The sequence below is a fragment of the Macaca mulatta genome, chromosome 18 (genome assembly GCF_049350105.2).
Source record: "Macaca mulatta isolate MMU2019108-1 chromosome 18, T2T-MMU8v2.0, whole genome shotgun sequence".
Lineage (NCBI taxonomy): Eukaryota > Metazoa > Chordata > Mammalia > Primates > Cercopithecidae > Macaca > Macaca mulatta.
This window is the reverse complement of record NC_133423.1, coordinates 76,398,948-76,412,468: the sequence shown is the minus strand read 5'-3', so window position 1 is coordinate 76,412,468 and position 13,521 is coordinate 76,398,948. Positions and strand designations below refer to the sequence as shown.

Below are 13,521 nucleotides of genomic sequence, written 5' to 3'. Positions count from 1 at the left end.
CGCAGCAGAGACCCGCAGCCTCAGCGCCCAGCCTGCGCGCACCCTGGGGCAGCTCTGGCCCACGCACATGCACACGCACGGGAGCGCCGGCTCCCGCGTCCCCGGCGCCGGGCGCGGGCGGGAGCCCAAGAGTCAGTGCTGGAGGGAGCTCGAGGAGGGGCGGGTGCCCGCGAGCGGCGCTCGTGCTTAAGTTCCCCGGCTCCTTAAGCCCCGCCCTTGCCCCGCCCATTCCTTCTCCCGCGCGCGGGCTCCGCGCGCCCTAAACCGCGCGCGTGCGCGCGCGTGCGCAGGCCAGGGCCCTCCGGGGGCGGCCCCGTAGTCTACAACGAAAGCGTCGGCAAGGGCCCGGATTAACCCTTTCTCTGCTCGCCCACTTAGAGACCCGGTCGGGTTCCGTGCCTGCGCAAGCCGGCGGCGCGCCTTCCCCCCAGCCCGCACCGCGCATGCACGGGAAGGGGGGGGGCGGTGGGGGTGTTCACGGCCGGCTAGACATTCTGTGCTCGTGCAGGAGGAGGGCTGCTACCATCAGGGACGTGCACGATTTCCCCCACCCCGCCCCCTCCCCAAACTCCAAAAAAAATCCAAAACACACTGCCACCCACCGTGCCCCCGCGCCCCGAGCCCATCCCGTCCCGGCCTGTGTTTGCTAGCGAGCGCGGGGAACCCACGGCAGTGTCTGTGGCTGTGCCAGGCTGCAGGTAAGCGCGGGCCAGGGTGCGGAAGGGGCTGGGGCCGTCCGCGAGGCGGGCGCGGGGGCGGCCGGCGGCTGGCGGGGCGGCCCGGAAGACGCGCGTTCTCGCCGAGCTCTGGGGCACCAGCCAGCTCCAGGATGTGCGGCGGCCGCCAGCGGCGCGGCGCGGTGCGAGCGGGGACGGGCGTGGGCCGGGGCTGGGCGTGGGGCCGGGGCGCCCTGGGGGCCGCGCGGGCCGGCGAGCGGGCTCGGGGAGCGGCTAGGCGGCGGCGGCCCCGCGCGCGCGCTCGCAGAGCCTCGGCGGCCGAGTTCATGGCCGCCCCCGCTCGCACCGCCGCAGTGCACCGCGGTGGGGGTGGGGACGGCCCGAACCTGGCGCGGAGCGCGGCCCGCCGGGCGCCGCCCCTCGGAGCCGCGGGCCCCACCGCGCCGCCCCCAGCCGCCGGCAGAGGAGGGGGCCGGGACCCCAGCGCACGCACTCCCGGGTGCGCCCGCGGAGCCTAGGTTAGCCGGCCGCGCGCCGCCCCCGCCCCCGGCCGCGGGAGGGCGGGGGAGGGCCCGGCGCGAGCTGGCCGGGGAGTGCGCGGGGCGCGAGCTCCGGGCTCGCGGGCGGAGCGGGGCGCGGCGCGGCGCGGCGCGAGGCTGCGGAGCCGGCCGCACGCCCGCTCCCGCTCGTCGCGCCGCCGGGGCCGCCGCGGGCCGCAGTCCCTCCTTGCGCGCTCCGAGCCGCGGTCCCCAGTCTGCGCTGGATGTCTGATTATGAAAGGGAAAGTGGCCCTTTCACCACCTGGCTCCCAGGCTGGGAGCTTTTGTCTGGGAAGGAGTGCGCACGGCCTCATCCACTCCCCACCTCCCAGCCTCAAAGAAATTGAGAGCGAGGACTCGATACGCCTTGAGGGCTCCTTGGGTCTGCTCTTAGCTCCCTGCTTCCTCCCCACTCCGAAGTTGCAAGCTTGCAACAAGGAAGTCGTGCAGCCGCCATTGTCGGGCTGTCCGGGGCAGGGGAGGCGGCTGCAGCTGCTTATGTAAGTTTTTGGCTTTGCGGGAAGCCCGGCTCCCTGCACTGTAACGCGGCTCAGCGCGCCCGCAGTTTGGAGAGCAATTAGGAAGGGGCAGCCTTATTGTGAAGGTGGTATTGGGGCTACGTCTTTTCCTACATGTGCCTACACAGATGCTGGCAACAGCTGTCTTCCAGTTTTGACTCACCTGAACTTAGCGATTGGAACCTCTCAATGGCAAGGGGGGCGGGGCGGGGAGGAGGCCGTGATGGACACACATGGTCTCCTTTCCAGGTGTCATACATCTTGAGAGAGAGCGGGGAGAGGGATGGGTGGCCAAGTACACACTAGCCAAAAACAAAAAAAAACACACATTGATATGTTGTCATAGCTACTCTAAGGCCACTCCTCTCCCTGGTCCCATGCACTTTTATCCCCCAAGCCCTAGGATGAGTTAGTGACTACAGTAGTAAGTGTTACAATAGTAAGGTTTTTGCATGGGGTGCCTAGTCTCTGGATGACTACAGGCCTGGGTGCTTCTAGGGAATAGTGAGGCAGAAGCACGTAGAATGATCAACTCAAAATCATCTTTTGGAAATGTTGCCTAACCTCAAACTTCAGATGAGACATCCCGCTTCTACGCTGGGCAGCTCGGTGCGTTCACTTTTCTTTAGAAGGAGCTTATGGGTTTCAAGGTGTTGGTCTCCGGGTTGGAGCCTTGTTCCACGGATTTTGTGTTAAGACTGTTACAGCCCAGTCCTTTGCTCCTACCACACCAAACACTTATCTGTGTGGTCACTGTTCAGTAGAGGAAACTTTTTGTTTTTCAGGATATGGGTCTGCAGGATGGAGTTCTTCCGGTAAGAGTTAAAACTCACAAAAAAGCTAAAATTCTTTCACCCTTGTAGGGATAGAGGTAAAAACACCTGGATTTCTCAAATACAGTCTTAAAGACAAATGTGTGTACTGTTCATACATCACACAGGTGCAGAAAGAAAAAAGCAGTCATTGTTCCCTCTCCTCCCATGTTACCTGTTGGGTTTATGTACTTCTGTAGCTTTATTTATAAAGGTATATACTTCTACAGGTTTATATGAGCCTAGAGAAAAATGTAGAGGGCTAACATACCCAGCGGGAAATGGGATGAGTGTCGGGGGCACGGTGCACTTGTTTTTTTCTGTATCTGTGTAGCCATCAACAACTGTACAAATATGGACATGGGGTTAGTGTGTGAGGAGAAATCTCTTAATGGTTCTCCAACCCCTCCTTCCAGTACCTAGGGCGCAGCCCCTTTAGGCCCGAGTGCTACAGCCCTTACCTGTTCTAGTCCATATCTGTTCAGAACTGCACTTGATGTGCCACCCACCTACCTGCCCAACCTGAAAATGCACAAGAGAGGGAACAAGAAAGTTTATTTTAAAAAAATCAATTCTTGGTTTAGGATTTGGGATACCGGAAGATCCTACCTCATTCTTGTTTGTCCTTTCCTCTGTAGGTCTGGCGTGCTCCTGATCAGAGTTACTCTGATCTGAAGATTTTGGCGTTTAAGGCATTAAGATACTAGCCTGAGTTGTTCATGGTAACTATAACTTTGGATATTAAATCTTGATGAAAATGTCTGGCATTTGCTTTAAAATATATCTACCAATTCTGATTGTGCATGAACACTTCTCTTTGGGGGAAAATACTTTGCCGAATAAAAGTAAAACAATGTTTTTAAAAAGGAAACATAGAGAATGCTTTAAGATGATCAGTTTTTTAACATGATGACAGAGATCTTTCATGCCAGTTCCAAATTTTTGGTTATAAAATACTCTCAGCACTTATCAAGTATGTACATCTGGTGTTTGATGGCACTTTTATCTGGATGCCGGTAGATTGGCATCTGGAGACAACAAAACCACTTCCCAAATGTCATCTGATTCTCTTAAGGTCAGATTAAACTTTGACCTTCATTTAGAAGTGGCCCAAAAGTGCTGTGGAAAAACTAGAACACAACACTCAATGGGATATCTTGGCAGTAGTGTTCCTCTCTAGTTCTGCAATAGTGATTTTTTCCTTCTGTCAAGGAGGTATAACACAATTCATTATTTTGCTGAATCCTCCATAGAGTAGAGGGAATAAGAGTAGGTGCAACATACAGGACTAGAGGATCATTCCCTTGAACCTGTTTCTTTTTTTTTAAAGACAGTGTCTCACACTGTCACCTAGGCTGGAGTGCAGTGGCGCGATCTCAGCTCACTGCAAGCTCCGCCTCCTGGGTTCACATGATTCTTCTGCCTCAGCCTCCCGAGTAGCTGGGGTTACAGGCACACACCACCACACCCGGCTAGTTTTTTGTATTTTTAGTAGAGATGGGGTTTCACTATGTTGGCCAGGCTGGTCTTGAACTTCTGACTTCGTGATCTGCCCACCTCAGCCTCCCAGGGTGCTGGGATTACAGGCTTAAGCCACCGCGCCCAGCCTGAACCTGTTTCTTAAACCTTGAGTTTGAGTTATTTGATTACCTCTAGTTGTCAGGAAGCACTGGTTTTGTAGCCAGATTGTCTGCGTTTAAGTCCCAGCTCTTTACTAAATAGCTATAGAATATTGGGCAGATTTCTAATTTTGTCTATAAAATGAGGATAGTGATATGTGCCTCATGAGGTTACCTGAATATTAAATTAATTAAAACATGGAAAGCACATAGAACGATGCCTGGGATATAACTAGGCAAATAGTGAATTGAAGATGAATAGGAGTAACAATATGGAGATCCTTGAGTTGGGATCAGTCTTTTCTACCCATATTCAAAGACCACTGTTAACACTGACTTTCTGAAATTCTTAGGTTCCATAGATTGACCAGGAAATGAAAATGTGACTGTGTTCTCTGTATGGACAAGTACTATTTGTAATTACGAAACTCTCTCTTTTTTTGTAGGAGTTTTTCATCAGTATGTCTGAAACCATTAAATATAATGACGATGATCATAAAACTCTGTTTCTGAAAACACTAAATGAACAGCGCCTGGAAGGAGAATTTTGTGATATTGCTATTGTGGTTGAGGATGTGAAATTCAGAGCTCACAGATGTGTTCTTGCTGCCTGCAGCACCTACTTTAAAAAGCTTTTCAAGAAGCTTGAGGTTGATAGTTCTTCAGTCATAGAAATAGATTTTCTTCGTTCTGATATATTTGAAGAGGTCCTGAACTACATGTACACAGCAAAGATTTCCGTGAAAAAAGAAGATGTTAACTTAATGATGTCATCGGGTCAGATTCTTGGTATCCGATTTTTGGATAAACTGTGTTCTCAGAAGCGTGATGTGTCCAGTCCCGATGAAAACAATGGTCAGTCCAAAAGTAAGTATTGCCTCAAAATAAATCGCCCCATTGGAGATGCTGCTGACACCCAGGATGATGATGTAGAGGAAATCGGGGATCAGGATGACAGTCCTTCTGATGACACAGTAGAAGGCACGCCCCCCAGTCAGGAGGACGGCAAGTCACCCACCACAACGCTCAGGGTTCAGGAAGCGATCCTGAAAGAGCTGGGGAGTGAGGAAGTGCGGAAGGTCAATTGCTACGGCCAGGAAGTAGAATCCATGGAGACCCCAGAATCAAAAGACTTGGGGTCCCAGACCCCTCAAGCCTTAACATTTAATGATGGGATGAGTGAAGTGAAAGATGAACAGACACCAGGCTGGACAACAGCCGCCAGTGACATGAAGTTTGAGTATTTGCTTTATGGTCACCATCGGGAGCAGATTGCCTGCCAGGCGTGTGGGAAGACATTTTCTGATGAAGGCAGATTGAGGAAGCATGAGAAACTGCACACAGCGGACAGGCCATTTGTTTGTGAAATGTGCACAAAAGGTTTCACCACACAGGCCCACCTGAAAGAACACCTAAAAATCCACACGGGATATAAGCCCTATAGCTGTGAGGTGTGTGGAAAATCATTTATCCGTGCCCCAGACTTAAAGAAGCATGAGAGAGTTCACAGTAATGAAAGACCGTTTGCGTGCCACATGTGTGACAAAGCCTTCAAACACAAGTCTCACCTCAAGGATCATGAAAGAAGACACAGAGGGGAAAAGCCTTTTGTGTGTGGCTCCTGCACCAAGGCATTTGCCAAGGCGTCTGATCTGAAAAGGCATGAGAACAATATGCACAGTGAAAGGAAGCAGGTTACCCCCAGTGCCATCCAGAGCGAGACAGAACAGTTGCAGGCGGCAGCGATGGCTGCAGAAGCAGAGCAGCAGCTGGAAACGATAGCCTGTAGCTAGAGGCAGTGGGACAGGGACACTTTGCTGGGAAGTGGAGACTGAGATGACGTGGATCATAATGAGTGAATGCCAGTTACTATATTTTTGTGGAAACGTATGGAACATTGTACTCACTGGACTTCAGGCAGTGCTTGGTTAGGTACTTTTAAGACTTTCAAGGAAATGGTGTTCCTCAGTTCTGACCAAACTGTTTCACTGTCTTGTCTGGTGTCTAGTATTAATGTTGCCAGTAAGCACCCCTCTCCCTGTTTTTTTTCTTTTTATTTTAATTTGAGAACTCCTGTGTCCAGTTTAGAAGTGAGAGACTTCCATTTTTAATTCCTTTACACTCACCAGCCTGGCAGGTGCCCTGCACAGAGTAATAAGTAAATTGATTTCCTAATCATCACAATTCTGTGTGATTTAGGGTCAAACGAGCAGTTTTAATAACTTAATAAAAGTACTTCAGATAGACGCAGAAAATTGGTGAGTGGTTGACCAAGAACACTGCGCAAATACAAAAAAAAAGTTCTGGAAATGCAGAATGGCATTAGATTTATATTTGATTTGTTCATTTTATATCACTGTTTTTCACTGTTTTTGTGGACAAATAATGGTTGCTTTGCTGAAGTGTTTCTTCCTCAATCTTGATTGCCCTGTACCTACCCCAGAAGCTATAGTCACATGTCCTAAAGGCCAAGCAAACCCACCAGGATGGTGGGGGATCTTGGGGCCAAGCTGTTAGGTTTCTCTTATTTGGGGCAATGCCACTCCACACCAGCTGGGATTTGTGAGTGGACCCGTGGTAAGAAGAATAGAAAAGGCTCTCAGAGATAAGGTTTTTACATGTGTAACAATCCCATTTCCTAGATTAAAATCTTAATTGATTTTGAAATTGGATTTTTATTTAGAATCAAAATTAGGACAAGAACAGGTAACTTCTTCAGATACATTTGTGTAACTTTACAGAATGTCATCAAGCTTTGGGGCTCTCTGGGGCACATGATTTATCCATAAAGGAGATGCAGTATGCTTACTTAAATTAATAAATTTAAAATATTTTAAGTGTGTAAATAGTAGTGTTGGTCTTATGTATTTCAAGTAAAAAGTAGACAGCTGCACTTTTTTTGCACATTGGATTAAAATAACTTCCATCAGCAGCAAACATCAGACTGTTTTTAACAAATATTAAAGATTGTCAGACCAAATGTTTATGTTTTCGAAGTATATTTCATCACTGGTTACAGTTTTAAATAGAAGTTGATTGCCTTTTCATAACCATAAATGAGAATTATAAACTCTGTTCCAGTTTTGGTATACTAAATGTTCTTTTAACCATCTTTAGGAATATATTGAAATGCCAACAATAGTTTGAATTGTGTTCTGTAAAGTATTAGTCAATTATTTTACAATATGTAGAATTGTAGAAAATGTCAATTTTTCAATTCTTTCATTGCTAGGATTTTTTTTAAAAGATATTAAAGTAATTTCACTTCATAGCTTGTTGCATTAACACCTGTAATTCTATCGTGAAAGAAATTTTATTTTTTTTAATTGGTGTATATGTGATGCCCAAGATGTTAGGATGATGATGCTACCTTTTTAAAATTTTTAGTTATTGGTACAATGTTTAATTTTACTTAAAATTAATTTCTTTTCTTGAAAGTTGTTTATTCTGTTCTAAAAGTAGTCCTGTCACTGTGTTTTTATGCTATTTATAGAAGGGGAACTGATTGCCGTTCCTAGGCTGTTTTAACCAAAGCAAAGGAAAAATAATTTTAACATCTTGTTGATAGCTACGTCAACAAACCGTATCTTGGGTCTTCATTTTTTGTATATAAAAGAAAATATACTATCATTCCTCTTTTCATTTTTTCCTAGCAACCTTCCACATACCCAGATTTCTACCAAAATGTATTTTCTATGCTAGTTTCATCCTGGCTTTACAGAGTTGAAGTTAAACATGTGATATTAACCTCCATTGAAACCACATAGTCATGGTGGTAACCCCCAAAAAGAAAGGTTAGTTTTCAGCAGTCTATATGATGCAAATATTTATTATTTAGCCTATTTTGCATGAGAAATGTATTTGTGTTATTTCTACCACCGGTACTGGGTTTGTATGTATGTTAGGGCACCTGTTTCCTTTGTATATTTTTGGTGGCAGCAGAATCCTAACACGGCAGCTCTCCTGTCTGCTGGGTCTTGGTCAGTAACACTGCCTCTCTACACCTGGCTTGATTTGGTAGTCCCCTGCCTAGTGAAGCCATCGTGTTAAGAGTCTTCAAGGTTACCTCCAACACCGTAGGGAGTTAATTCTGAAATGTGGTTATTCTGAATCTGTAATGTAAGAGGAAGGTCAAGTCTAAATGTCAACATTACTACCTTTACATTACTCATAAATCATTGACTTTTTTCTGTTTTTACAGAGAATGCCGCAAACTTGATGTTAGCTTTTGTGCTTAATTTGCATTGTATTGGCACTGATTGAGGAAGAGAAATTTAGGAAGTAAATGTAAAGTAATTTGCCGGCCATTAACTTGATCACTAATTTAGAATGGTTAGAAAGTGCAGAGGTAGCCATCAAGTGAGGTTGATACTAACAAATTCACCATATTTTATTAGGAAAAAAAGATTGAGATGAGGGAAAATGATGCAAATTTGTGTAGTTTCCAGCTTAAAGGGTTATTTTGTGTAGTTATCTGTAAGTCATTTGGAAGGTGGGATTCGTTGTCACGTATTAATGCTATTAGTGGTTTGTTCTCAAGAGTAGCAAGCCTTACGGTGCAATTGTAGTAGAGCTGGCACATAGTAAGGATTGTGGTGTAGGATTGAGTCCTAGGCGGAGGCAGAAAGCTGTTCCAGGAAAGAGAATGGAAAGCTCTCACTTTCCTTTGAAGTCTGCCTCTGTTTTTGCGTACCCTCTTGTAACTGGAGCTCTCTCCCCCTGGAAACTATTTATAATAGGGTTAATCCTGCATCTCCTTCAGGTATGTAAAGATAGCATGTTGCCTACTTAACTTGTGTTGAGCATCATATGCGAGGCACTGGGCTGGATTCTGGAGATGCAAAGGCAGAAGCAGTTTGGTCCCCAACTATCAGAGTGAGTGTGCCCCTTCCCAGTCTGGTCTTACATGTTCTTTTTGAAAATGTTTTTCCATCACCTGTTATCCATGATTCCTTAGAGGTCGCCACCCTGATCTCATCTCAGAGGCCCTGGGTATAATTTATCTGGATTGTGACAGATTTTAGCAGTTGGGTGTTTTTATGATCTCTTCAAAAGATGTTCCCACTTACCAATATTCGTTTAAATCTTTTCAGTATAATGAGGAGGTGAGGTTTAGTGGAAAGACTTTACAAGACAAACTTAGATTTGGATCCTGGTTCTGCCTCTCAGTAACTGTAAATTCAGACAAGTTCTTAACTGCCTTCAGCCTCAGTTTCACCATCTCTAAAATAATAGTAAGTATTTCTGTCTCACAGCCCACTGAGGATTAATGTGATGGCCAGGAAAAAACATTAACCCCAGCATCCACATTTTTTAGGTTCACTAAACGTTCCCTGTTTCCTAAAGAGCATTCCCAATGGAGCAGACAGAAGCAAAATTGAAGTTCTCTCTTACCCTTGGCGTCTCTCAGTCCTACCATCATTGGCCCTGAGCTGTAGACCTAGACCTTATTAAGTGTTATTAACTGAAAATGTCTACAGACACTGTGTTTATCTTAGTATTTCTGTAAGCTTCGATCCGTTTGTGGCTCTTACAAAATGTATATACAAGTCTTAACAAACTTGTATATTTGTCTAAATGTTGTCTTTGGTTTTGTAATTTCCCATAATTTGTGCATTCTAAAGTTAATCATTGGAATGTAGTTGGTGTAAACACTGGCCTCTTTGGATGGCTCCCTGCTCTTCTTTGGGAACATCTGTGGTGGCAGAACCAGAATGGCAGAACCAGAATTGCAATTTTGAAAGCTGGCTTTTGAATCTCATACGTGAAATCATACATTAATATATTTTTATAGGATGCTTTTCTAAAATGGGGTGCATTTCAGGCTGCACCCAATTGTTCCCTTTCTAGTTAATTCCAAGGTGATCTGTTGCTTTCTCCCCAAAGGGGCCTAGACTACATCCATTAATTCCATCCTTTTTTCCTTTTAGTTCTGGAATAACAGTTTGCTGAGTCACTCTGCTCTTCTTTGGGGGATATTTCTACTAAACTTACACAGAAGTACTTTTTATAGCTTAAGATTAAAGTATATCCATCAACAAATCATTGAATGCCTTGTATGTGTCTGGCATTGGACTATGTGCTGGGAATGCAACAGTGAGCAACTCCAGCACCATTCCTGCCCTCCTGGAGTTATCCAGTGTGGGATGCTTATCTTTTCAAGTTTTACAATGTTTTACAAGGATTTACAAATAACGTAATGATCACAAATAGACAAACTGCTATTTAAAAAAAAAAAAATCCACCATGTTACGTATTTTAATCCAGTTCATGGAACATACTTTAGAAAGGAAGAATTTTTAATAAATTGTCATGGGTTAGTGGTGCCAATATGAACATTCTTAAATGACTTTTGGGAGTGTATACTGGGAAAATATCTATTAATTATTGCCATTTCCATAGAATGATTCTCCTTTTCCCTAACTGTGATACTGGATTTCAACAAGAGGAATGGTAATATGAGGCTAAGATATATTTCTTTAAAATAATAGATGCTTGCCTCAAGAAGGATACTGATGCAAATAAAATGAGAGGAGTAAAGGATGATAACCTGGGCTCCCAGTGACTTTGGGCAAGGATGTTAATATGGTTTTAAGGGAGGAAGCACCATGAGCAAATAGAGCTATGCCCAGTAGTGGCTGAGTCCGCAGATGTTCCCTTAGTGCCCACTGACCAGTTACAGTTGACAGTCTTGATAGGATAACAAGCAAGCTAATGGAAATCTGAAAAGACAAAATATGTCTTCTGATAGTTTTAGATCAGCTACTGCTTGTCATGTTGATAAGAGTTTTGAGAAAGCATTCTATGCTATTAAATTCACTTTGAATGGACTCATTTTCTGTGTTCAGCTGGAAGGCAGGAGCTTCCTATGGTCTTTACTTTTTTTTTTTTCCTACTGACTTTGAACTTCAGTCACAGGAGAGATAGTCGAGGGGTTAGAATTTTAATAATAAAACCTAGTATACGTTGAATATTTGCCAGGTTTGGCACTATAAACACAATCACTATGTTTTGTGACAAGTCTGAGGTAGGTACTCATTACCGCTAGTGAAGACACCAAGATTCAAAGAAGTTAAAAATCCTGCCCAATATCGTTCTCATCAGAGCTGGGACGGGAAAGCAGGTCCATCTGCCTCCAGAGCCTGTGCCCTTAGTGACCGTGGTGTTGGCCTCAAGCCACAAAATGTGCAGCTGTGGCCCCGCACACGTCCTTACTGAGTTCAGACCACTGTTTGGCAGATGGCACTGGGGAAGAGAGGCATTTATGCAGACAGCTGTCTATGTCTCTGTACTAAATTGGTCCTGACATTTTTATTTCTCCGAGATGTCCCCCCCATGCAGGGCGCTAATACTAAACCAATATTGTTTTACCTTGCTTCAGGTGTACAGGCTGCCCCACATAATATGAAAAACTGCTGGTAGAATGTCATGGATAATTGCAATATAATACAAAGCTACCAGTTAGCCTTCTTCACATGTTCCATTATGCGGTGAACCAAGCAAAGCCCACAAGACCAAAGGCCATCTAGTCAGGGGCCAAGGTAAGAATGGTCTTACGTAAAGGCCTATGTAGAAATGGTCTTCTGTGTTACGAGATCTCTCTACCTATACTCTCCTCACCCCCTTTCTCTCTCTGAAAGGTGTTAGAAAACTTGGATTCAGATTCTGCCTCCATTGTTTTCAGGCCGTGTCACCACCTTAGGCGGGTTGCATAATCGTTCATAATTTCTGCCAAAACGCAAATGATTCACTGCCCCGTGTACACCATTCTTGTTTGTTATTCCAGAAGAGAAATTCACTTTCTGGGATAGATAAGAAATTCAGCCTTAAAATCAGATATAATTGATTTAAAATATTACTGACTTCAAATAGGATGACAGAGATGTCTAGAAGTTTGACATTTGGGAAATTGTATTACGTTTCATTCTTAGGCTGTTTACATTTAATTTAATTTAAAGTATGTGTAATGTTTTGGCTATTCTGTTTCTGTAATCTTCCAGCCAATACAAAACAGGAAATATTAACCAGATTGGAAGGCTACTGGATCAATTGGCATTAGTGTAAACGAGGTTACATTTAATAGTCTTGATACCCTGTAATAAAATGTGGGGTTGAGAAAAGAGAAATGAAAAATAGTAGGGATAAATTAATTTTAGATGGTGTATAATCATTATTTTCCCAAACTTCTGGAAGTTACAAAGTCATAGGACTTTAAAAAAATAATACATTATATACAGAAAACAATTTTAACTTTGGTGATACAGTAGAATTGAACTGTATACTAATAAATCTCTGACATCTGCAGAGTGCTTTACAGTATACATTAAGGTAGCTTACAATATTATGAATAGGTATTACTATTCTCATTTTGAAGACTTAAAAAAAACAAGAGCTCAAACCTAGGTTCTGTGATTCTGGTGACTGAATTACAAGCAGCCTGAAATAGAATCCTAAAGTACATATAGGATCTATTTATTTCATTTATATAAAGCTTTCGGCTCTTTCTAAAATTATAATATAAAAGATTAAGATTTGAAAGATTGCATTTAAAACTCCTAAATTTGTTTTTTGTTTTTTACTATATATTACTATTATTAGTTGTCTTTCAGTATCCACTGTACCCTTGTTCTAGAGCAGCTGCATTTTTAACTCGGCATTGTACTTCTGACTCTAAAATCTCAGATTAGTTTGTTTGGTTTTTTTTTTTTCCTACTGCGAAAGTTTGAAAATATTTGTATTGGTCAAAAAGCCAGTGTAGTGATTTAGAGTATGGGCTCTGGATTCAGACTGCGAGCGTGTGAGTTCTAGTTCTACCACTACCTGGCTGGTCTTGGGCAAGTTATTGAGCCTTTCTGAGTTTCATTTTCTCATCTGTAAAATGTGATAATAATGTTGCAAGAACTACATGAGAACTTTCTATAGTTCTTACATATGACAGATAATTGTGTTATTTTCTACCAATCAAGTCAAAGGTAATACACTTTGATTTCAGTCACTACTCACCCTTTAACTTGCTTGTAAGAACTTTGAGTAACTGATTTCACCTTCATAAATCATTTTCTTGTTTTAAAGGAGGGGATTGCATTTGGTGGTCTTTAAGGTAATTTCAGGATTCAAGTCTATTATTCTGTAATTAGTTAGTTGGAGTAACACACCAAAAGCGCTTTTAATGTAATTACTTGAAGTTTTTCTACCATCTAACTCCAAATGAGCACTAAAGGTGATCACAAGACGTGGGTTCCTCAGTGCCTTGAGAGGTCACAGGAGAGGGATGTTCAGAGACTGGTCATCATCTCTCAAGCTTTGCCAGAGTTTAAACTGAAAGGAATGTGGATGATTCCATGCAAATTGTCACA

The 13,521-nt window shown here is 44.0% G+C and overlaps 1 protein-coding gene across 10 annotated transcripts; it reads left to right on the top strand.

The window, feature by feature from the left end:
- The first annotated feature begins 481 nt into the window (after nucleotides 1-481).
- ZBTB14 (zinc finger and BTB domain containing 14) lies at nucleotides 482-7,145 on the top strand. 10 transcript variants are annotated; one of them, XM_077974530.1, is made up of 4 exons: nucleotides 488-698; nucleotides 2,520-2,549; nucleotides 3,185-3,268; nucleotides 4,612-7,145. In XM_077974530.1, the coding sequence occupies exons 3-4, from the start codon at nucleotides 3,266-3,268 to the stop codon at nucleotides 5,956-5,958; spliced, it is 1,350 nt and encodes a 449-aa protein (XP_077830656.1). In that variant the 5' UTR covers nucleotides 488-698; nucleotides 2,520-2,549; nucleotides 3,185-3,265; the 3' UTR covers nucleotides 5,959-7,145.
- Nucleotides 7,146-13,521: the final 6,376 nt, after the last annotated feature.